This window comes from Anopheles moucheti, chromosome 3 (genome assembly GCF_943734755.1).
Source record: "Anopheles moucheti chromosome 3, idAnoMoucSN_F20_07, whole genome shotgun sequence".
Classification (NCBI taxonomy): Eukaryota; Metazoa; Arthropoda; class Insecta; order Diptera; family Culicidae; genus Anopheles; species Anopheles moucheti.
Genome location: NC_069141.1, coordinates 84491077 through 84514953, shown reverse-complemented (window position 1 = coordinate 84514953; position 23877 = coordinate 84491077). Strand labels below are relative to the sequence as shown.

Genomic DNA, 23877 nt, shown 5'->3' with positions numbered 1-23877 from the left:
AATAAAGTTATTTACAAAAACCGTATTTTTTTAAACGATATTTTACAACTTTTAGATTGTTCTCTACCAACACCACACTGTAAAGCTGGATACACTACTAGCTACTAGCTAATATATCATCAAAACTCACTCGATAGAAATGGAGCACACTCATTGGCACACGGACGGTCAGCAATAAAAGCAGGAAGCGCGCATAAAACACACTCTAGCGATGCACTAATATTGCTGTTTGTGAAAAAGGCACCCACATTCATAAGATCCCGTCGCTGTGTGACGATCAACATCAACGGATGGGACTGTCCGTCATTCGTAGCCCGTACCAATTGAACTATGCTGACCCTTCTCCACTCGCAAAACGCATCAACCGGCCCGAGGGGGGCCGAACACTTGGTAGCGTGATAGTGTGACTCTTGCGCAGTGTGCGCGGGGTTGTGCTGTAATTAAAGTAAATTAAATTAATGAACGAACATAAGTCAGACTGGAAATTTGATGCCAATTCGGATTTGAAAGTGTCCAATTATTTCGCATGAAACGTATAATTTTTGGTAAGTTCAACTTGAAAGTGGTTCCTTTTAGTAAATTTTCCACCAGAAACATGAAACAATCGAACCATCGTAAGTAAATGGCGGCAGTTGGCAGATGATAACAGAGATAAGAAAAATGAATGATATAAAGTCATTGTAAGAATACATTCAAACTCGTCTACAAACAACAAGAACTCGGGGGGGTATAATTTTGCAAAGTATTCCAATCAAAGCGTATAAAAAGGGGAAAACCCCTCCAGTTTTGTGTATACCGAAGATAACGGCCAGCCACACGAATGGTTTTATTTTATTCCAACCCGCGTTTGATATTTCCTTATCTTGTTGAAATACCATTAAGCTTGATTACATCATACAAACGATAAGCATTAACGTGTAGCCAACCCCATAGGTTATACAAAATACCCCCGGGAACATTTAAAAGCGAAGAAAGCGAAGACATCGGAGGAACAAATGTATTCATTCATAGCCAAAATTGCCCACAATCGATGAATAATTGGCACCGTAGCATAAAGCAGTGGTTTGTTCTCGAGTGCTAGCAAGAAGTGAACATTTAAGCGACACTCTCGTTTCTCACTACAACCCTTGCAATTGTTAGCGGACGGTACAGGAAACCGCACATCAGTTCCATAAATGATTTGCATTTGGTTGTTGTGAGTGTTGCGTTGATGATTTCGACCGCTTCTGGTAATCTGTCCATTTGCATAGCAGCATAGAAGTTTCTGTAGCCCTTTTGTGTGTTTTCACTCCAGAAACTCTTCGTGATTCTGAATATCTTAAAGTAACTTGAACTTAATACTAACAGGATCTTAAAGTCAAAAATCCAAAAAAGTAAACGATCGTTTGAAAGTACTGCATTAAGTCTTTATTTTTAAATTTAATTAACAGTCCCTTGAGAACGATGCGCTACTTTGGAGGTCAGAGAAAAAATATTAAAGCAATAGAAATTCAATGGGACACTGTGCTAATACATTGTTTCACCTTACAACTACTCTTAAGACCTACTACTCCAACTCTTACTCCCTGAAGGACAACGTGACCAATAGAAGTGTAAAGTCAGAGGGACCATTTAGAGGTATTATATTATGATTATGAGATTTAAAATATCAAGTTAAGTAAAGAATTTAAAGTATAGTTTGTCGAAGAAACACTCAGTAAATACTTGATACTTTCGCACGATCACCACTCAAATAGTAGTACGCGTTAATGACATAGTCGGAACGTAAAATAACAAATTGGTTTAACTAAATTTCCATTACTGTATCGGTGCTAAATGGGACAATTAGGACCATCGTTTCCCTTCGACTTGTCTATAGCTGGGGGGCTCGGCATTAGAATGCAGGGTAAGCAATCATATACCGATTAGCTTATCGGGCGCATGGGAAAGGGAAACGCATGCTAATGATTATTTATATTCCATTGTAAACCCAAACATTGTTGAATAGTTTGTGAAGGGGAAATGGAAATGAAGCTAAAAAGCTCTACTTTGTTAGGAATGCCTGCATAGAGGGAAAAAACACGCCACAGGGCTAGGCACTCATTATATTTCCCTTTCTATCGCAAAGGTGGTCAAATAACCCACCCAAACCCGCATTGGTTGCGAATGTTTACTGTGTGTACCATCCATTCGCATTCGGTTGTTTGTTTGTTTTGGAGCGTATTGTTTATTAACATGTGGCGTCGCGTTCGAAGGCACGCGTTCCATGCAACCACGATGCAAGGGCACGTCACGAACAGTGTGATTCGATTTCCTCGTGGCATACCGAACAGCGTGGCAATGAAAGTTGACGAAATTTTGTTCTCAAAAAAACATTAAAAAACAAACACACTACAAACGCACAAAATGGAAGCCATTGTGCACGGAAGGGAATAGTTTACTGTGGGAAAATGCAAACGAAAATGACTTCATCCAGCGAAAACATTGGACGCGTGAGACTCGGTCAGCAAATGGTATGAACCACAAACGGGGGTTTCTGGCCAACCAGCACCAGGAAGAATGTCGCTGTCCATTGTTGACGTTAGAAGGACAGGCACGCGGCTAACGTTGCATTATTAAGCAGTATTGCAGTCGGAATGCAGTCATCTTCTGACCAGTCGTCCGCAAAGCAATGAAAAAGTGTTTTGAGGAATGTAATAAATTTAAAGAGACGTTTAGTAACAGTGTGAATGTAACGAATATAAAGAAGGGATGTAAATGTATTGGAATTTGTTTAAAATTTTTAAAGAAAGCATTTTTTTTCTTCAATCTCCAATATGCCAAAAGTTCTCAAAATTCAGAATTCTTAAATTCCAAAGAAAACTTATAATATAATTAAAATCTTCCACAAAAATCTCAAAATTTCACATTTTAATTCTTTTGTTATTTAACCACGAAATGGCGGTTCAACATCTAGAAAATCTAGCGGAAGAAAAAATGAATTTCAAAATACAGCTACACCCCAATTCTAAATTATCCAGTGTAGCAGCAGCTGCACTACCTAAAAACGGTACAGTATGCCGCATCGACGTAGCAACGCAGCGCGACACGAGAATAAACAAACGCACATAGAAAACAGGTCACAACTGCGGATTTTGCTCCAAACTCCCGCGCATAGCCTGGAAAACACTGACGACCGACGAAAGGATTTTAAAATGTGGTAGCAACGGCACACTGAGTTTAAACAGTTGGTCCGAGCAGTGGGTTGTGGAAATTGGGTCTGTGCGGTAGCAGTATTCCGTCTAGTAGCCATCCTCATGTCCAAACAAACTAAACATGTCGTAATACCCCGAACAACATGCATGATCCGGCAGTTCAACACACGCGCTGAAATTCGATTTGGAGTATGGGGCATGAACTTTTAGCATGGATTATCTATTCGAGAAAAACGAGCTGCCGTTGGGAGGTGTGAGGTCGGGGAACGGATTTGCGGTGGTAAGGATCTATTTCAATTATCCAAACATGCACCGTACACCAACATCACCGGGAATATCCGTTCGGGCCGGTGTGGCAATTGAATATTAGCGTAGTGACCCCGGTAAAGCTGCTTTTAAACTCTTCTGCTCTTTTTGCTAACTTCTCGAGAGTCGCTCTACTAGAAGGCTTCTCGTCTGGCTGTGTGTGTGGCCTACTCGAGTCACGGCTCCGTTTTGGGGGGAGTTTTCCCCATTCCAGACAAAAAGGGCGACCAAAATAAAGGAGAGGAAAAAGGAAAAATTTATTGATTTAATAATGCCATTCTCTAACCATCCCCCAGTCCCAATGATTCCTCATTCCATAGCCCGGTAAAGAATGTATGGTAATGGTCGCCACCTTCGCATCCGATCGATTTCTGGAGCGTCAGACGGTTTCATGTTTCAGGTTGCTTCGATGCTTCTCTTTCCCTTACCTGATTTGCTTCCCCCTACGGTTCCTACGATGAATATCTCGGCCTGCTTGCAGGACGTTGTCTTGTGTGTGTCTTTTTTTGTTAAAGCTTTTGCACAACCATTAAAGGAACTGGTGAATTACTGGAGCTGGAATCGGTCGCACTTGAAAACGCTAATTTTCCACATGCCTACCACGGTAACAATGCGAAAGACGGAAGCGAAATAACGGAAAGGCTTATTAATTCTTCTTCTTTTGTTTCACTCACTCGCTTTTATTCACGCAACACGCCACACTCATTCACCCGATCACTTTGATTGATTAGACTGGTGCACTATTTTTGCATATACTCGCGTTTTCTTCGCGCTATGCACTTTTCCCACCCCGGTCTGAATGGATTGTGCAGTTGGAGCGTTGTTTGCAATCGATGCCTTATTAAGTTTTGTTCTGTTTTCTTCGGCCTCCTTTTTCGCCGTACCGTTTTTCCGCTTCGTATGCCTCACCGGGAGAAAAGCCTTCCTTTCTCGACGTGGTGGACGCGAGCCGAGTCTCGTCAATCGGCGCCACCGAGACCTATCATTAGTGACGGTCGGTTTTCCTCTTACTACAGCGAACTCAGCACTAGTACTACTACTACTACTACTACTTGCACAACTGTTTCAGCTGGTACCGCTGCTGCTTCGGTGTGACTTCAGTGATGCGATGGGGTGGCTTGTGACGGTGGAATCCCACACAACCCTTCCGAAAGTGTGCCGGTTGCGCGCGATTTCCTTCGTTCGCCCGGTATCGATCTCGGCTTACTTTACTCGCTTCTTGCTCGGGGTCGCACCCGTTTTGCTTCGGCCGAAAATAAGAGAAGTAGCGTGAAAGAATATAGCTCCACCGCGCTTCCCTACCGGAGTGTGACTGTCGTCTTGCCAATCGCCTGCTCGAACGGCCACCAAACCGTTGGTATGATTCGCTTCAACTTGTCCAACACTTTCGCTGCCGCTGTTCAATCCTTTCACAACGCAAGATGAATTTTGACATTTGTACGAATCGGCAGCATTGGGGATGAGCGATGTTTAAGCGATATAATTACACTTGCGAGAAAAACTGTACCCCGTTCGCGGCCCGACACAAATTGCTGCGGATGTTCCGTTGCATCACACACCGTTCTCCGTCCTTTCCCGGGGTTATGCCTTCCCTTTTCCGAATCCGAAGGAGTGCGTGTCCACCTATGGTGCACCTATTTACAGACGGTCGAGGTGATTCCACTGGTGACACCTTTAGCGGCCGGAATGACAGAGAAGCTGCAGCAAACACACTGCCGTACAGAAGGGACCGTCAAAAAGCAATCGATAGTGCGCTGCTTTTGATGGACAGGGACCGCAGAACAAATCCACACCTAATCGTCACGCATCCGGAGCTGCGAAATCCGTGCACATCCGACAGTATTACTGTTCGCAACACACGTACATAATTTTCACCCTAATATCGTGAAACATGACCCGCAGGGGTAAGACACGACAAGCAACAACAATAACAACCCTCTCCTAGACAGATGAAAAACTGTCCCCTTGCTGGGGTTGTGCCTCTTTTCGAGCTTTCCTAATGCTGCTACTTGCTTGCACAACACTTCATCGCACTAAAGATACCGGGATTGGGCGCATTAAATGAGGCTGCTTTCTAGCGGCATGAACGTACTGTGCACCCCCGTCTGCTTCACGTGTGACTCATATGACTTTTAAACAGTTTGTGATCAGTAATTTCAGCATTTTTGTGTTAGGTTGTAGAGGGAAAAACGTAAACAACTAGGTCTATTATTGCACGCTTCAGTTGTGTCTACAGGGGATGCAACTGACAGCCTCAAGCTCAGTCTATTGTGTGAAGCAGACTCACAGCACACGTGGAACGAATGCATTCAATTGACAGCATTTGCATTCGACACGTGTCCTCTATTGAGGTTTGTTCCTTTTCACGATGTTTCAAAGGAAAGGGAAATAAATAATCAATTTGCTGCTATTCTAAATTAATCTCTTGCATACATTGAAATTCACCACCATGTTTCGTGTATACAGACCTGTACAACAAATAGCCTGCACTGCACTGCCAGCATATTTACAGCTGTCATTTGTGCTGTCAGTGGCAGTGTTTTGATTTTTTGCTTCTTGTGTCAAAAAATATCTGGCCCAGCAAAATCATATCGATCGCAGTGTTTGCGAAAGGGAAAATCTTACGAAAATGAGCCTATTTCTACGTACAGTGGCCAGAACTGGTGCCACGCAATGGTAATATTCCATTCCTGCAAAGTGGTTTCTTTTATGTTTCTGTAAATTGCAGTGTTTATCTCGAATAAACATTCTTCGACTTTCGTGTGTTGTTCCCGGCTGGATGGTTGTGTAATCGAATTGTTTGGTAAAATGGTACCTTTGATTTCTTCCCCATCAGGATGCGGGCATCCCTATCCACGTCATCGATCGTATACAAGGATCCAAAGACGCAAAAGGAAGCCCCAATACTGGATGCGAGCGTTATCCTTGCCGGTGAAGAGGAACGGGCTCGTGATCATCTTCCTACCATCACTGTTCCTACGAAGGTTCGTCAGTCTACCCCTTCAGGGTGTAATACTTGAATAATTCAAGTTATCCCATTCTTACTTTCAGGTTGATATTAGCCCCATTACTGGAGTGCCGGAAGAGCACGTGAAGGAACGTCGTGTACGTATCTTCATGCCGGCGAAGAATGCTATGCAAAGTGGAACGGATAACGTCCAACATTGGAGCATTGAGTTCGATAACCGTGAACGCTGGGAGAATCCATTGATGGGATGGTCTTCAAGGTAAGCCAACCAACTAACAAGACCTCATAGAAACAACTGAATGTAATTTACCATTATTTCAGTGGCGATCCGTTGTCGAATATGCGCGTCGATTTTACCACCGCAGATGAGGCGATCGCACATTGCGAAAAGAACGGATGGAGATGGTTCGTAGACAAGGTCGAAATTCAAAAGAAGCAGCGTGTGAAGAACTACGGCATCAACTTTTCATGGAACAAACGTACCCGCGTATCGACCAAGTGAAGAGGTAGAGAAAGCGCCAGTTACAAGGATGGTCGTTATTACGCTGTTAGATCGTTGTAAATAAGAAACACCTTTGAAAAACTTACCGACCGTATCAACTCAATACAAGAACTGTTGAACATGGAATTTCTTTCGCCGTGCACACTCTCCCTCTTCAAAAATAGTAATGGTTCCTGTTCGATTAGCAATTTATTCGAGTTCGAAGGCTACAAATTCAAGTTTAATACAATTTCCCAAAGGCCACCGCAGTCAACTTTAAGTTGATTTCGAGTTAACTGTTCGCTATGAAAGCAATTCTTGCTAAAGGACACTTTGCAACGAAATGATCGCCAAACTTAAGTGGACGGAATGTTGATATAGAGAGAGTTTGGATGAGTTAAAAGTTACGAAAGCAATAATCGTCTAATATTTTTTTCCATACGACGTTGGATCATCCATTTGAAGCTGTTCCAGCTGTAACTGTTTCCGAATGGCACCGAGTTGTGTCAAGACCCGGGTCGATCCTTTTTCGTTCACTTTTGTCCGTTCAACAGCCGGTACCTTTAAGAGAATAAGGGGAAAATGTTACTCAAAAAGCCTTTAGCGACGGTTCGCAACACGTTCTTACCTCCCATTTTTTCTCCATAAGCTTCAGGGCATCACTCTTGAGGTTTTCCGGCCTATCACTAACGTACACTTTCGGTGGCGAAAGTGATGGAAGCAGTGTACCGGATTTGCTACCTTTCATCCCATCGTGATGGTGTTGCTGGTGATGATGGTTATGATGCGCATTGTTTTTTCTACTGTTGCCACGCTTCATCCAAAGCGTGTTGTAGTGTCGAACGTACTTGGCAATTCGCTCGTCCAGCATATCATCTCCAACGGTTGCTGACGACGTCTCATCGTCTCGATGGCCTTCGTCCACATCGGACGGGCTAACAGGGGGACGTGTAGAACCACCTACACCGCTGGTCCGCATTTTATTGTCCACATACACTTCCCCGTTGCGAATGTTCACCGATAGAACAGGTTCTGGCGTTTTCTTACTCGGATGGAATAGCGAATCCTTTTCGATGTTGAGCGAGTACGGTGGCTTACGGTAGTTGTTGCGTACGATCACCGGATTCAGCACGTCCAGATCACCATTGTCGTTGTCACTTTCGTGGTACTGAATGTCGAGAATCTTGTACGGATTGTTTTTGGGCGACACGGGAGCCTGATGTATTTGGACCTCATCGTCATCATCAACGATTGTCGAATAGTGCCGCGCGTTACACGTGGATCGTTTTTCCTGGTGAACCTTTTGATGTACCATATTCTTCCGATCTGCATCCGTCGTAAGCGTACAAACAGCACACAGTGCAACTAAGCCTTTCGAACCTTGCGGCCGTTTCATGGATCGATCGCACTTCATACAGCGAACAACATGGTCGTCCTTTCTGCTCAAATTCGCCTGTCCCGTCGATCGTTTACAACCGCACTTTGCACAGTGCTGTCGCTTTTGCTTTGTTTGCTCCACACCCCTGGCCGGTTGCGGTGGAAGAAACGAACGATCGATATCGGCCCGGCAACTTTTGCAGTACTGATACCGATGATCGCCGGTTAACGAATTGTTCGTCGTTTCGCTGGAAGATTCATAATCCTGCTCGGAGGATAACGTCGATGAAGAGGCCGCTCCAACCGACACAAAGTGGGTTTGTTTATCTTGCTGCGCAGAGTTGCTGAAATATCGGTACACCTTCGAACGTTCGTCACCGGAAGAAAAGGATCCACCGCCGTTTTTCGGGTGGGGAACGTGCGCCGTCGTGACGGATTTTGCCGGTGGGACCACTTTTGCACCGTTTTCCGAAAGTGCTTTCCGCTGCCCATCGTACGGATTGAACAGCTTGTGATCGTTCTCAAGGTTTGCCAAAAGCTGCAGTCGACGGATGTGATTCTGTTCCGTAGCGATTCGCACCTTCTCACTGCGCAAACGTTCGTGCTCGAGCTGCTCCTCTAGCTGCATCGTTTTCAGCTGTTGTTCCAAACGGCTGCACAAAACGCGAGAAAAAAGTGCGTGTTTTAGTACTTACGATACACATTGCACATTGAGGCCAGGTAGACATGCGACATGCGTGACGACCAGATTGCTTTCCGGCTATCAATTTGGGCCAACCAAGCAAAGGAAAATGTTTTAAGATTACATTAAAAATCAACACAAAAAACCTCTTAAGCATCATTATTCTTTTATAATGAAAAATAATATAAAATAAATAACAATAATGCGTCCCATGGGAAATGGGTCCTCCTTTTTTATAAATGTTTCCTTTAAAGCTAAATAGCATCCGTGACAAAAACGATTACACATTTCAAACCCCATTTTCGCTCAGCCCCTGAAGGCTGAATGTGCGTGCGAAAGCTGCTCAAAACAACCAATCCATTTTGCGTTCGCTTCTGTACCTGGTCAACATTTCCTCCTCGAGCTTTTCCTTCTCGCGCAAACGTTCGACCTCCTTTCGCTTTTCCTCGATCTGCTTGATGAGCTCCTTCTGATATTCCATCTTACGGCGACTTTCCTCCTGTTGATTCCAATTACCACACGTGGAGGAGGGAGAAAAGCGGTAAACAAAATAACATTATTATCAAATTCAAATAATTATACATCCTGGGATTAGAGGGTTTGTTTTCATTTTTATGCATCAGAATGGCTGCACTGGAGAAGAAATAAAATCTAGACCAATTTTTGATTAACAAACATCGACCCCCAAAAAAAATCATGCTCCCATTCAACACCCATGCGAATACCTACATCGGCCAACATCCTGTTCCTGCGATCGATAGTGTCTGTGTTAAGAATGGTAGGCAGATCAGTATGAGCTAAATCTTGGATTAACTTCTCACGCGGGCTACCTTTGCGGAAGTTTGTATTCGCTTCCGCCACCAGTGACTTGCCGAACCGGACCTGCGGCTGGCTGGCACCGGCAGGCGGTGGGCTGGTTGTGCCAGTTCCCTTCTCATTGGTCGTCGCTTCCGTTCCCGGCGGTTTACCGGTGCCGTACTTCTGCATGTACTGCTGGTGTTTGGTCGTCACTTCCGGAATCTGTAATGTGGCAGGTGGGAGAAAATATGTTAATTAAGAAACCATGATCGAACAGAAGAACAGATTTGGGTGACTTGTGCAATGAGGCGGAAGATATTTTAACCGGTAATATAAAACAAAGGTTAAGGTGCCTTGAAGCTAAGCTTCTTCGTGCAACAACGCTACACATGTTCGGGTGCTTTTATGGTGACCATATCACAAAACAGGAACAGAAACAGCTAATGAAGCGCACATGCGTTGCTACGTTGCGTTCTAGGTTTTGACTATCGGAAAGAATCGAGAAACAGAGATAGTTTACCACGTTAGCAATGAAATTTACATTTTTCAAATACTCTTGATATTCCTGCTGGCGCGTACGGGATAGGACGGTTTTCTGTTCCTTTTGCTTTTTGTTGAAACTCGGAAAGTACGAAAAGAACGTATCCGAGACCCACTGTTCCATTTCATCCTGCAATGGGAAAGAGAATTATGAGAAATGGTTTCACCTTCTGTCCACAACATGAAAAGGCATTTTGATTAAAGGTGGGTTGGAAGCGCTGCCGGCGGAAAGCTGAAAATAGGTCGTGATTTGCCGGAAAATCCCACGTGCACCGGGCAGGTTCGTAAGCGGAATCAGATATTTATAGATGAATATATCCTATTATCATTTGCATAACCATTTGGTTTGTGCTTAAAGGGAAAGTCCAAGAATAAAAGGAGAGAGAGAGAGAGGAAAGGGCATGAGGAACAGCACCGACTGCATTTATTTACGCTATGATATTGATCTACGAAAGACGATTCCATCGATTGGGACTAACCGTCCCCTTCAAAACGACCTATTTTTAGTAATGTTCTATGAAAGTCCGACAATAAAAAGACTTTTTCTCGGAGCTGCACAACCATTGTGCACGTGCGCCGTCAAACATTATCAGCAAAAGAATCAACTAAACGGAAAGCAAACGCAATGCAAACGGATACACGTTAACTCATAAACATTTCAGCAAAGTTTCCATTACAATCACCCATGTATAATAGGTTGAAAAAACACGACTTGAACCCCTCGGTGCCCACCGCAGATAAACTTTTCACGGTGTGACCATTAAGCGGTCAAAACAAACGCGGTTCCAACACCTTCACCCGCGTGTACGACTGAGAGATAAACGTTTTCGTGTAAACGGTTACGGTTTGTTTTGCCTGTTGGATGACCCGCGTCTGGCAAGCAAATTAGAGCTCACTGCAAGCAGGAACAGGAAATTGTAACCAAATGCGACGGAAGTGCACAGTGCCATCGCGCCATCATTATCGTCATCACCATGGCGTAGTGCAAATGGCGCAATGAACCTTTGCTGGATAATGGAATTGTTTTAACAAATGTGCGATGTAATTTAAACTTCTAAAGTTTATCAACCCCTCCCGGCGGCAAAGTTCGACCTTAGATGTGTGTTGGGCTTTAGCGGTACCAGGCACCAGGCACCTCCACCAGGGAGCTTTTCTCCCATTCCAAATAATGACGCATGATGGTTACGTTTATGTGTGTGTGGCTTGAAAGTGGCACCGTTGCTCCACACGCCGGTGGTTCGTGACGAGTACTGTTGAAAAATGTAACATCATCATCAATGCTTCTCCCTTTTGTTTTGCACCCAAATAGCAGAAGGCAGTGTCCGTGGGTCGTGGGTATGCGGAAGTTATAATCATTTTTGTAAAGGACCCTAAGGACCAACGTCTTAAGAGTGGGGAACGTTGTACCGGTTTAACGGGAATTGAATATTATATTCCTGTTTCATTTTAGTTAGTAATTGAAATTGTGCCACTTGTTTGTGACATTGGCACAATGGCGTTGCGACGAACCTTGGCCATGCATTAGGATAAGTATAGAGCTGAGCTAAACTCCACAGTTTGGACACAGACTGGACGCTTGGACGTACAGGTGATGAATCATGGAAGTGTAGCAGAATATCAAGGTCATACAGTTATGGGAATAACTACTTATTCGAAGTTATAGTGGTAAGTTATTATTATTATCAGACGCTAAAACCGCTTCGCGGTCTTGGAGGAATCTGTCTGCTATCGCCATCACTCTATCTCAATTTGGGTCTACACCACGTCATGTGAACAACCTAAAAGGACTTTACGGATTGGGTCGTCCGGTGCCATTGTCATGACGAGACCAGCCGGCCATTCGCTGTACAATAGTGAGTTCATCGTACAAGCCATAGAGTTCGTCATTATAGTGGCAGTTTCCTTCTACACAAACATACACGAATCGTGTGATCGTGTATTGGCACGATCTCACAAGACTCCCTCGAATTTTAAAATGACCTTAAACACTTTGCACTCAATCTCAGGTCAACATTTTACCGCAACATAATGCTTTAATTTACAAAACCTTCAAAACAATGCTTTAGTATCCTTCCGAATTGCTGCATGCTTAGCAGTTGGTAAAGCACTAAAGCAGTTTAACATCCTGCCACAAACAAGGAGGCCTCGGTCGATATAATAACATAATACACACCTCATGTTTTACTCTTCCCGTACAGAATAATCCTTAAACGGTGCAAAGGAAACAAAAAGAACACAAAGCTACATAAGTAACGGGCCGATTCAATCAGGGAAGTCAAAATTGTGGACGAGAAAAACGCTTCATAATTTTCAATCGCCTGACGAGGAAAAATTGCCCTCTTCACGGTCACGTATCACGGTCCACCGGTCCACCTTGTACTTAATGTGGATGTAAATTTTAAATTCTGTATCGAACAAAATGTAAACCACACACGTTACTGTAAAGGTTTGCAGGTACGTATGTAAATGAGTCTTGTTTTGGCTGGTGCTTGGATTTTTTTAAGTATATTTTTTACCTCCAAATGAATTTTACTCTTGGGGCTGGAAAAAGTTTTTGCTCAGGGCGGTTAATTTCTTAATTGTTACTCGCAGTGAAGAAATTGGATCGTTAATGAAGGAATTTAATGTAAAACACTCGTGCCGCAGTGCATTTTCTTATGTTGACACCTTGCCGATGGTAAGAAATAAGATAAACGGGCAAAAAAGTAGTTCATATACTCCATCCTCCAATGGTGTCACTTATCCAACCGATCTGTATTGACTAACGGGCAGTAAGTGGTTCGACTCGTTCAGTCCACTTTCCTGTTAATTAATATGCAATATTGTGCTCCACGTCTTTTCCCATCGTACCGCACTCGGTTAGCGGTTAGGATGTTTGGTTGCGTTCTGTTGACACTGATTCCTTCTCCCCAAGATCAGTTTATAGGGTTTCTCCCCCATTTTGTTTTATATTTCCACTACGATACAAGCGGCGCCAGGAATTGATGACGATGTATTTAGGACAGATTTGGAATTAATTTCCAATTTTCTATTCCCCGCCGCCGTTCTAGGGGAGTTTTCAGATGGATGCCGACCTGCTGCAAGGATAGAAAGGGGGAAATGTCTGGCGTACATTACTTCAGGATACTTGTACGAATGAGTGACTGTCAACGAATATGCATCGCGGTCAACATGCCTCAACGCGGAACTCAATTCAGTGGCTGCCTCTTTCCAAGGTGGCACAATATTTTAGGCCATCGTAATGGTGATAGTCATCAACGCATTGCCGGCCTCTGATCTGATTCCATCGTAGTTCGGTACGGTTCATTCACGATTCGTTCACAAATTTTACTCGAACGGGGCTAGAGATCAAATTGGAGGTTAATAGAACGACAGTAAAGCAGAAAACCGGCGCGTGGTGGGTGCATTCTTCCACATGGGTGACTTTTGTTACGAAAGCAAAAGATTAATTATGAGCAACTGGCAGTGAAAGCGTGATTCGAATTAGGACGAAGTGATATTAATTAATTATACAGCGTGTTTAGGCGACTGCTGTCATTCATGAGACAAACGCGACCGCATACATTTGTGTCGATCGATAACAAACTATAAAATTATCTCGCTTTAGACGGCGGGTTGTTTAAATTGTGCGACATTGGGTACATTGTCATAAAGGATGTCCTTTAGCGGGGAACCGGTACGATTAAGTTGATTAGTTCATTGAGAAAGAACCGTGGAAACATTATTATAACTAGAATATTTATTTGTTGTTGATCGTACGATCACTTAAGATCTTCCTCATTGTCGGCACAAGAACCTCAAGAGATCTATTGTGCCTGCCATTTCTGACTTATATTGACTTTATTTACCCGTAGCGAACCGGGGATTGATGCGGACCGATCCTGTCATGTGAAGACCGACACCGCTGCCAATAAACCACCGTTAACGGTAGCCCCATTGCGTAAGTTTACCAAATATATATATTTCGAGAGGTTCGACTCAAACTGCAGTATGTTCAATTTTTCAATAACAGATATCCGGCACTCCTGCAGAAGTGCTCCGGTTGGAATTTGCCATTGGTCATATCGTGAGGTGCAGCAGTGCTGCCCAATGATTCATCAATAGACTTATCTCAGCGGCGGATCAAACGGTAGGCGAAGTAGGCGGTCGCCTAGGGCCTCGCCGTGTTGGGGGCCCCTTAAACAACTTGTGCCGATTGTGCGATTTTTGGAAATTTAACAGCAGAGTTAATTTATAGCACAAAATCTAATTAAAAAGGTAGATTAAAATTGATCGAAAATATACATTTTGCATGCTCTCCTGGTATCGAAAATCTGCAAAACAATTGTGTGCGCGGCTACGGTATAGTGGTTTTCACAGTTGACCAGCTGATTTGGTCATTGGACAAATTTGTCAGCATTTTGTCAACTCTCGTGGCCCTGCACCTAATGGATCAAAGAGTGCTTTGAAACATGATCAATTGTTAAAACAGTTCAGTAAGTAGAAGCTCACCGTAGAAATCAACCGTTAATTTTTGTTCATCGCCTAAAACATCGACGTGAGCGAATGATAATGGAGGTAGTCTTTCAACACAAAAACTTGACCTAGCATTTTAGTTTTCAAATGCTAAAAGCTATGCAAATCTAACCGACTGTGCATAACACAAATTATTATAATTATATAAAATTTGTGTTGTTTGTTTAATCGGATACACAATGTTAAACAATCCACTAAATAATAAATAAACCAAAAAATCGAAATTCACAACTTAGTAACTCGCTCATTCTGTATTGCAAAATGTATGACAGCCTGACTACCCCTCACAATGCATCAGAGAATGAGCGATCTCCCGCCAGGATATGCAATATATACGCGGCATATTTACGTGGAGTAATTTGATTGGATGAATTTTCCTCTGCATTCGACTCCATCTGGGGATCATTCTCATTGATGACGTCACCATTATCTGTGTTTGTCCCCGTGTTCGATGGTCTCGGCTGTCTTCCTCGGCGACGTATCTTAAACATACCATGAGTCCAACCGGCTTCACCCCGTGGAAACAGGATCGGGTACTGTAGTGGACGCATCATCTGGTTGGTCTCATACACTGGCCTTAAGGATCCTGTAGCACGATGTTGCAGCACAATCTCCCGTGTATATTCCGTGCTCCCGGTGATATCGCCACAAACACACATGTCCCATCTCACCTTCAGTCGGTGCGTTGTTCCGTAACTGGTAAATACCTGGTATACGTGAAAGGAGGCAAAGGCGCAGTTCATCGCGAACAGACACGCGTTCATACGTATGACTGAACATCTGTGTTAGGAGATTGCGTGTGATAAATACTCGCTGCAGGACAGACAATATCGATTAAGTCCACCACCAACTACTGGTGCTTGAGTGTTTTGTAAAGTTAAGTTAAGATCGAAGAAGTATAACAGAGTGTTGCATGGCGAATATCCCGGAAGCACAGCGAGCGAACCAATTCGATGGCAAAGTGCTCCTTGGATGCTGTAGTTGTAAATTCCACCACGTGCAGCTTCTCGAAGTTGGCGCACGTATGATTGTAGCTCCATTTAGAAGAGTACAGGTACAGTGGTACCTGTTGTTGGTGGTGATATAGCCGATTCCGATATTAAATTCGAAGATGGTGATGCCCCTGGCCATTGAAGAACATGGTTAGGGACGGCCCAGCGGCGGATCAAACCGTAGGCGGAGTAGGCCCCTTCTTACTGCGCTTTTCGCCTTGTCTCATTTCAAGTCCCTTCAATGTCCCCTTTCTCTCCTGCTTCGTTTTTAAAATTAGAGGCCCCAACTATAATTCCACCCTGGGCCTCCAAGGGGATTGATCCTCCACTGACTTATCTACAAACATTGTCCCAGAAACTGTCCACATATCAGTGTTCGTAGTATCAGACCATCATGACTATAACCAAATTAACTAGCTAACAATTGTTTCTAATCCGATTATGCGATAATCGGTCAAACAAGAGAAAACGATTAATGTTACGCAAATAAACACGAAATATTAAACGCATGTTACACACATTGAAACACAATGAAACTGTGGTCAAACAATAATTCGTTTCCAACATCACTTACAGTCCAGAACCAAATTTGATGTAATCCGATTGATCAGGCTTAATGATGATCGATGATTGTTTATAATAGCCTTATGACATGACAAAGCTTTTAATCGTATTTCCTCCACTTAGACGATGCACTAGGAACATACAATCACTGCACTTTAATAAAAGTTACATTATACGTAACAAATGGTTACTGGAAGACTGAGTGGAACGCCGAAGAAGCAACCGACCCCGAACGAACGCGCACAGTTTGGCCCCCGGTAACTGTGTCTTGCCAAGTGGTCGTCTTGGAAGGCACTGCCGGTCGATGTTTCTTAACCACAGGAACCGACCTGCCTGTTTGAATTTATCCTTAGACCAAGAAGGCAAATGATTCCGTTCCCAGCACCAAAGGCAATCGGTAGACCCACTGTACGTTGTTAGTGCGCCGAATCCTTGCCACAACACTCGGGTGCTTGTTGGTGGGGAATCGCTTAGGTGTATTACAAATAACTCACCTGTTGCGGTGACAGTTGTTTCGAACGATGTGCTGATGAAACTGTTGATGGTCCTTCGATAGATGACGATAATAGGTTAGCCACAACATCCTGCGGTGCGTCAATATTTGTCGAATCGATAGAGCTTGCTGTTACTGCTTGATCACGACAACCGGTTCTCACCCGCGAACCGGTACCTTCTTCTTTTACTATGTTGGTTTTTCGGCTTATTTGCGAGTTGACCTTTTCTTTGGAATGCTTATCATTGGAGGCAATGCTTTGAGAAGTTAGCACTTCCTTGGCAGCAACATTGCTTGGTTCTTCCGGTGGTGTAGTAGAACGTTGTTGTTGATTCGGTCCCTGTTGAGGCACACATTTAATGCGTTTTTTATCCACCTCTAGCAATCGCTTTTGTTTAGAGATAAATGCTTCTAGCTCTTTCGAATACTCCGTGTATGACATTATTAAATAAAACACAATTAAATAAACAATTCAGTTGTAAATTGCCACAGAATCACCAAACAAAATAATCGACCGTTTATAATTTCTGAAAAAGGCGGTTGTCTTGACATTTGCTGCTGTCAGTGAAATAAGCTGTCAGCTGATATGAGAATGCTGTCAGATTTGCTTATGATGTCTTCCACAGTCGCGTGGAAGACGTTGAAATATTTCACATTGCAATGAGTGCAACAAAATGCGGAACACTAGTGTTGTATTTCCGCTTTACTTCACCGTTAATGCCTTGTGCGGTGCTTTTTTAATGATAGTCTGATGTGTAACATTTTTCACTTTCCTCTGCTTGCGTTTGCAGATTGTACGTATCTTTTTGATGCGAAGACATGACAAAATTAGGTTTCTCATCGAAAAGTATGCAAGCTCGATCAGTGTGATAATGCTGAAACCGAAGAAAAACTCCAGTATGCTTCCGGTAGAAACTGAAACACGGACAAAATGGAAGTCGTTTCAAGCATCATAACCTTTTACAAGCCAATGCTTACCCATCGCGTCGATAAAGTCGTAGATGATCCTCCGGCTGTAGCGTATTTTTGGGATGCGAATGCTCCACTTAATGACTGGATCATTGAACCAGAAAGTTGAACCATACTGTTGCAGCGTGAACGTGACATCGTCACAGTTTTTCATGCAATTACAAGCACCGAAGATTTCCCGCAGTTCATCGGCCGTTAGAAAGGAAATGTAGCTTTGGTACAACTCCACGCATGCTAACTGCGTTAATTTACAATATCTTGAGGGATCTGTAAAGGTCGTTGGGAAATCAGCGGACATGGATTTTGATGCATGTTCAGTTCCTGTTTTACCTGATATTTGATAAAAGTACGGAATGCAATCGCAGTGCTTCAAGAATAAGTAGAATTTACACTCGAGTAGACATAGCCCGTAGGAGTAATACTCGGGAAAGAACTTCAGGTTTGACTCATGCGGAAATCGACATTTTCGCTGCTTTATGCTCAAGCTTCTCAAAGCAGGAACGGAAGTGATGGCAAGTGCGTTGAAGTCCATTTTGGTGAATGTGAAAAATCCTCGCTCGATCAGGAGCGATTTCCTAATAGTTGGCATTTCGTATGGACTGTGGAAGTAAATCTAAGGCATGGTTCAAGTGGTTTGCTAATAGCCGACTGCAGGTTTGAACTCACATTAGCATTCGACGTACAGTTGGATATCGTTGCCGAAGCTTCCCCGTTGAAAACACTCACTTCGTACAGCTTTCCGTCCCCGACAAACGTGTCTATGCTCAGGTACCTACCAATAGCCGTGTTGAACGTGTAGCATATGCCCATTTCCGTTAACGATCGTATTAAGATGCCCTGCAGATCACCCTCCATTGTGATGATAGCGTTCGGTCGATCGGTAAGCTCGTTCAGTAGCTCCCTCAAATCGACTCCTTCGAACTCATCAAACTCTGCCAAGCGACCCACATTTTCAATGTCGCTCTCTAGAAGCGTTTCGATAAATTCCCCATATCTAGGTGCCAGCTCAGGATCAATACGCGCCAACATTTCGTCACGCGCCTGTTCATTCAGTCGCTTCTGGAAGCACACGGTCAGGCTGGGAAATGTGGTATTCCACAGATGATAGTCGCGATCCAGCGCAATGACGGTGGGGTTGGTCCAGTAGCGTACCCAGAAATTTCCAACATTGTAACATCCGGCGAACAGTGCCATCGAAATAATTCCAAACCATATCAATCTGCATGCAATGGGAAGGGAAATAATCTACTGACAAGTTGCCATTACAGCGTCCTACTTACTTTTCAATGTACGTGCTCCGTTTATGGACAAGATGGAACACTCCATGTAAGCTCGTTTGGGCGAGAACATTTTGGATAGCTTTCGTAAAGGAAAAACGATACACCATGATTGCAGACAAGGAAAGGCTCTCCGATAACAGAATGCACCATTTATATAAAGATTTCATAGTCAATTTATTGTTAAATTATTCAACGCTGGTGGGCTATGTAATGTTTTCACTACAAAGAAGCATTCCCAAGGACTTCAACAACTACAAAAGAACGAAATTGGATAAATCATCAATCACGAATTATCGGTGCGATATCTTGAATGTATCTATTGATTATTTGATGAGCACAACACGCTCCCGCTATAGGATAATCGAACATACAAGCACGATAATTGAGCAATTTTAATTTGTTGGTTAACAGAACCAATAGTCGATGGTAGGTTTAAAAAACACAAAGTTTAATAATTTGTGTAATACAAATGAATGTTTCTGCCCAAATTTGAAATGCAACGCTTTTCGTTCGCTGTGTGGTGATTTGTTTACAAATTTGCCAGCTGTCAGCTGATGCTGTCAATTTCCACCCCATTTCCACACGCACACAAACGCACTCTCTCCCTTCGCACGGCAAACGTGTTGTTATTATTGTCAGCGAGTGTGGTTGCTGTTGTTTTTGTTCGTTAATGGTCGTCTGGTGCGAAGTGGCACGCTGCGCCACACCAACGTTGGATCCACTTTTTCCTTGCTTCACAACAAAATAGGAAATTGCTGCGGGCTTATCAGAGCAACATATCGCGCTTGAACATTGCGTTACTCAATAGTGTAGACCCGTTCTCGGAACATTGTCGCGGTGCAGTGATTAATTTGCCTTAGGAGGTAGAAGTTTAGACTGGCAGTAGCAGCAGCAACAGTATCAGCAGTACCAGCATACCAGGCCAAAATATTAGGCTGTGCAAAATGAGGTGAAACCATAGGCATTACAATCTTCCGGAGATGATTCTCTTGCAAGCTTAAGTCGTTGTAAACAAACGGATCCAGGATCGCAAGGGTTACTTTATCATCGTAGATTACGGCTGTGCGATAAAAGGGATCTTGCCATCGGACGGGTGTACTCATCGCGTACATGCACAAATCGTTCAGTACAGTTCCTGGGTGTTTCGGTAAAGTGCCGCATTTGGTTGACGGTTAGCCGATAATTAATCGTGCCTGTTGTTCGTGCGGCAATCGCGCTACCTCCAGGAAGGACAAGTACAAGGACGGGCTAGCACAAAAAGGAAACGGGTAAGTACATTTAGGAAATGCTAACGAGTAACTATGGGTTGCATTACAGCAGTGGCAGATACCATACGTGCTTTAATCCAAAAGCACGCTGGAATCGGAATAAATTTGGATAATTAATCGGGTGTAAACCGATGAAGCGTATGAAGTATGAAGCAGACGCAGCAATTGGATGTATGCAATTTGCGTAAAGCATGTGCTTCAATTGAATTTCTCCGTAAAACGATTGCACTTTTTTATCTACGCATGTGGTGCGACCTTTACCACCATTGCTTGCGTGTTTTGCCACAAGTTATATATTTACTAGTATCATTGTTCATCGCTTTTCGATTGTTGATAAAAATTATCGCCAATCGCGCTTCGTTCCGTTCTTCCAGTTTCACGTGCCCCCAAATACAATCTATAGCCTAGGCTGATAAGAAAAGCAGTGATACACTTTCAATCAACCACTTTCGGTAACGCTAACGCAAGTAAACAAATTACAACTTCCATCGTGTGTTGCGTTGCGTCGTCGCGCCTTTGGTGGGGTGTCCGCACAGACCCAATACGCTACCCCTCCACCTAACACGTTATTATGTCAGCGATTAAGTTGGGTTTTGCTTGCGCAGCTTTTAGAAACTCTCTTCTTCCAACGACTTACACTCTATCTCTGCAGCGAGCAGGGAGCAAAAAACACAGCCACTCGTTGGGAAAGGAAGAAAACCGGTATGATTTGAAGCCCCTTAAGGGAAGGGAGACGCGAAGGGGGACCTTCTTAATCGTTTTATGAACCTACTTTACTTTTGCCCTATGGAGGTGGTTTTAACGGTTCGTCGCATGTTTCTGTACAAACGTAATTTTAATCCAGCGGTGCCTGTGCGGTACGTTTCGGATACTGAAACCGGTCGGTTTGCTTGCGCAAACTGTTTTTGAACGTGCGAAGATGCAGGTGCTAAGCAAGATGACTCCGGTGCCCGTCACCTGCCTGGAGTATGTGCATCCATGGACGCAATCGTGCACACTGGCAACGGCGGAACTAATGGTCGTCGGTGTGCAGTACTGCCTTCGAATATATGCTGCAGTGTATGCGGTAAGTTTGCGAATGTCGTTGCTTTACAGCTGGAAAAATACATCATGTTCTGTGTCCTCTTTCGTTTAAGCTCTCTCTCATAATGCGTGGCCGCATACCAACGCTGCCAGAGCTAAAGAAGACACTACGCGGTTGGCTCCAATCGACCGCTTTCCTAACAACCAATGCCTTTAGCTATTCGATGCTTATGTGCAGCATACGACGAGTGATGGGAAATTATAACTTCTACACAGCATCGTACGTGCCGGCATTCCTAGCGGCTCTCATTTCCATCATGGTGGAACGTTCTTCCAGGCGAGCGATGTTGGCACTGTACGTGTCCAATGTGGCTACCGAAACCATGTGGAATATATTGCAGTCCCGAGGGTACGTCAGATCCATCCCACACGGTGAGATCGCCATCTTCGGACTGTCCACCTCGGTGCTGATGTACTGCTTCCGGAAAAATCGCCAAGAAGCGTACCGGGACTCAATGTTTGATGTTGTGCGGTTTGCGATTGGCGACAGTGAGGTGATGAAGGTGGCACCGGTTCCCGCGGCAGCAGAGGAACCAACACCAACCACCCGTGAACCAAACACACGTGTTTCGAAGGGCCCGAAATATCCGTTGCCATTCATACAGGCTGTGCTGAAAGCCTATCTACAGCTGACCGGACGCCTGAAGTCGATGGGAAAGCATAAATTGTGTCGCCATCGTCACGGATGCCTTTACGATACGCTCTCTAGCGGTACGCGCATGTTTTCGATCGGTCTTGGCATACAAGTCGTGATGAAAACGGTGCTCCAGATGCGAAAGTTCATTAGCCGCCCGGCATTGATACGTAAAACGTTCCTTAACAAGGATATAGCTCGATTGGGTCTATTCCTTGGTGGATTCACCTCTATTTATAAGGTTGGTTGGTTGTTCCTATTAGGATTACTGAATTTTAAATTTTTCCACTTGTGTAACATATCGCTTGTTTCAGATGTCTTCCTGTCTGCTACGTCATTTTACTGACAGTGACAGTCCAATGTTTGCCTTCCCTAGCGGACTTTTAGCTAGTGTCGCATTCGCCTTCTACTCTGACAACACGATTGCCTTGTACATTATGTGGAAAACGTTACAGGTACGGAAAGTTTGGTGCAGAAAATACACACGATCACGGTCTAATATTCGCTTCACTATCGTATCTATTCCAATTTCAGATAACGTACAACTGGGGTATAGAGAAAGGTTACTTACCACGGGTGCCCGGATTCACCGTCATGCTGTACGCTGCCAGTACGGCGCTATTATTTCACGCTGCCACAATCGAACCGGAAAATTTGCGGCCCAGCTACTGGAAATTTTTACACTCCATCTCTGGTGGAAGGTAAGCAATGCATGAATATTCTTTGTTCATAATCATAATCATCAATTCACGTTACTCCTCTCTTCCGAAGGATTTGCATCATGGATCGTAGCGGGTTCGATGTGTACGGTTTGGACACTTCCGGGCAAATCCGTACAATGATGCAGCTGTGCAAAACGGAACCAATCCTACAGGGACAATTAAGCTGAGAAGCGGTACGTGAACCGTCTCCGCTTACAGAAATGTAATTTCTGTTCGACTTCCAAATCCATAAACGGCACTGTTAACAGTGTGTTTACAAAGCTTTGAGCTACGGGGCATAGGGGTTTAACAAAAATGAAATAACGAAATCAAAGATTAGTTAACACGAACGAACAGTCCAGCAAATGTGACAACGTTTTTGCTTTTTAAACGCTACGTAGTTGTCGCTACGTAGTTGTCGTACGGCTTTTTACGCTAGCATACGCATCAATTATCACAGAGAAGGTAACTAGCGCACTTAAGCAAATGCGGGTACAGTAGGATTAAAAACGTAATTCAATTACTTGTTAAGCGGGTGATGTTTATGTTTGTTGCTTTTGTTACTTTTGAATCGTGCATGTTTTCTTGTTTTTAGTTTAGGAAAAATGTTTAAAAAGGGATAAGTTTCGTTGTACTCGTATAATTGAATGACAAATAAAATTTATGCTAGGTATGCAACTCATTTTTGTGGTGTTTTATTGCAGATGTTTACCTGATTGCGCTAGTTGCAGACGAGGGAATATTTTTCGAGAAAAAAGACCTAAAAAAACATATTCCAGTTCATGTACCATAAAGGATCCTTTATTCGAATATTTCCGGGTACTCAGCACGGGTACTGGTTATGCTGGGACCAACAAGACGTTGTTCACTATGAACCTCTTAAATTCGATGGTTCGATATTTCATTATTACGTCTTTTCCAGTGGAGGATCAATCCCCTTGGAGGCCCAGGGCGGAATTATAGTTGGGGCCTCTAATTTTAAAAACGATGAAAGAGGAGGGGGGAGGGGTTGACATTGAGGCCCTGAGTGAGTTGAAAAATGAGACAAAGCGA

The 23877-nt window shown here is 43.7% G+C and overlaps 5 protein-coding genes across 10 annotated transcripts in view; 2 read left to right on the top strand and 3 right to left on the bottom strand.

Annotated features, from left to right (window-relative positions):
- The window catches only part of LOC128301190 (probable beta-hexosaminidase fdl), a 36145-nt gene extending 30546 nt beyond the window's left edge, over positions 1 to 5599 (bottom strand). The window contains exons 1-3 of one of the 2 annotated variants that reach the window (XM_053037546.1): positions 5572 to 5599; positions 3908 to 4075; positions 131 to 434 (exon numbers count right to left, since the gene is read on the bottom strand). The gene's annotated coding sequence lies outside the window, so the exon portion shown is untranslated. Of the gene's footprint in view, positions 1 to 130; positions 435 to 3907; positions 5040 to 5571 lie in introns of those variants that run through there. The other variant, XM_053037545.1, reaches the window with a different exon arrangement.
- Positions 5600 to 6048: 449 nt separating this feature from the next.
- On the top strand, positions 6049 to 7139 carry LOC128300959 (NADH dehydrogenase [ubiquinone] iron-sulfur protein 4, mitochondrial). The gene is made up of 4 exons (XM_053037226.1): positions 6049 to 6155; positions 6316 to 6463; positions 6531 to 6706; positions 6769 to 7139. Exons 1-4 carry the CDS (start codon positions 6109 to 6111, stop codon positions 6947 to 6949), a joined length of 552 nt encoding a protein of 183 aa, XP_052893186.1. The 5' UTR covers positions 6049 to 6108; the 3' UTR covers positions 6950 to 7139.
- On the bottom strand, positions 7128 to 17391 carry LOC128300958 (uncharacterized). Of its 4 annotated transcripts, XM_053037223.1 has the most exons (7): positions 16891 to 17391; positions 10306 to 10455; positions 9818 to 10007; positions 9717 to 9751; positions 9368 to 9486; positions 7557 to 8958; positions 7128 to 7489 (listed from the first exon to the last, which is right to left on the bottom strand). In XM_053037223.1, the coding sequence occupies exons 1-7, from the start codon at positions 17329 to 17331 to the stop codon at positions 7352 to 7354; spliced, it is 2475 nt and encodes an 824-aa protein (XP_052893183.1). In that variant the 5' UTR covers positions 17332 to 17391; the 3' UTR covers positions 7128 to 7351. The 4 variants fall into 4 exon arrangements, with proteins under 4 accessions (XP_052893183.1, XP_052893181.1, XP_052893182.1 ...); XM_053037221.1 differs by having other exon boundaries at positions 9717 to 10007; XM_053037222.1 differs by having other exon boundaries at positions 9717 to 10007; positions 10327 to 10455.
- A 201-nt stretch (positions 17392 to 17592) lies between these two features.
- Positions 17593 to 19245, bottom strand: LOC128304896 (sodium channel protein Nach-like). Its single transcript, XM_053042139.1, has 5 exons — positions 19139 to 19245; positions 18525 to 19077; positions 18189 to 18471; positions 17868 to 18125; positions 17593 to 17804 (listed from the first exon to the last, which is right to left on the bottom strand). Exons 1-5 carry the CDS (start codon positions 19243 to 19245, stop codon positions 17593 to 17595), a joined length of 1413 nt encoding a protein of 470 aa, XP_052898099.1.
- Positions 19246 to 19855: 610 nt separating this feature from the next.
- LOC128303365 (transmembrane protein 135-like) lies at positions 19856 to 23477 on the top strand. 2 transcript variants are annotated; one of them, XM_053040298.1, is made up of 7 exons: positions 19856 to 20285; positions 20365 to 20406; positions 21251 to 21472; positions 21543 to 22364; positions 22438 to 22578; positions 22658 to 22824; positions 22895 to 23477. In XM_053040298.1, the coding sequence occupies exons 3-7, from the start codon at positions 21326 to 21328 to the stop codon at positions 23010 to 23012; spliced, it is 1395 nt and encodes a 464-aa protein (XP_052896258.1). In that variant the 5' UTR covers positions 19856 to 20285; positions 20365 to 20406; positions 21251 to 21325; the 3' UTR covers positions 23013 to 23477. The 2 variants fall into 2 exon arrangements, with proteins under 2 accessions (XP_052896258.1, XP_052896257.1); XM_053040297.1 differs by having other exon boundaries at positions 19856 to 20406.
- The last annotated feature ends 400 nt before the right edge of the window (positions 23478 to 23877 follow it).

Excerpts from the sequence above, each read along its gene's own strand:
- LOC128300959 (XM_053037226.1), top strand. The coding sequence starts at position 6,109 with ATGAGCCTATTTCTACGTACAGTGGCCAGAACTGGTGCCACGCAATG. Across the intron at positions 6,156-6,315 it reads AGAACTGGTGCCACGCAATG|GATGCGGGCATCCCTATCCA; the intron begins GTAATATTCCAT and ends CTTCCCCATCAG. Across the intron at positions 6,707-6,768 it reads TTGATGGGATGGTCTTCAAG|TGGCGATCCGTTGTCGAATA; the intron begins GTAAGCCAACCA and ends CCATTATTTCAG.
- LOC128300958 (XM_053037221.1), bottom strand. The coding sequence starts at position 17,331 with ATGTCATACACGGAGTATTCGAAAGAGCTAGAAGCATTTATCTCTAAA. Across the intron at positions 8,959-9,367 it reads GAGGAGGAAATGTTGACCAG|CCGTTTGGAACAACAGCTGA; the intron begins GTACAGAAGCGA and ends CGTTTTGTGCAG. Across the intron at positions 7,490-7,556 it reads TTATGGAGAAAAAATGGGAG|GTACCGGCTGTTGAACGGAC; the intron begins GTAAGAACGTGT and ends ATTCTCTTAAAG.
- LOC128304896 (XM_053042139.1), bottom strand. The coding sequence starts at position 19,245 with ATGGTGTATCGTTTTTCCTTTACGAAAGCTATCCAAAATGTTCTCGCC. Across the intron at positions 18,472-18,524 it reads ACTGTACGTCGAATGCTAAT|ATTTACTTCCACAGTCCATA; the intron begins GTGAGTTCAAAC and ends ACCATGCCTTAG. Across the intron at positions 17,805-17,867 it reads CGACTTTATCGACGCGATGG|TTTCTACCGGAAGCATACTG; the intron begins GTAAGCATTGGC and ends TCCGTGTTTCAG.
- LOC128303365 (XM_053040298.1), top strand. The coding sequence starts at position 21,326 with ATGCAGGTGCTAAGCAAGATGACTCCGGTGCCCGTCACCTGCCTGGAG. Across the intron at positions 22,579-22,657 it reads TTATGTGGAAAACGTTACAG|ATAACGTACAACTGGGGTAT; the intron begins GTACGGAAAGTT and ends TTCCAATTTCAG. Across the intron at positions 22,825-22,894 it reads CACTCCATCTCTGGTGGAAG|GATTTGCATCATGGATCGTA; the intron begins GTAAGCAATGCA and ends TCTCTTCCGAAG.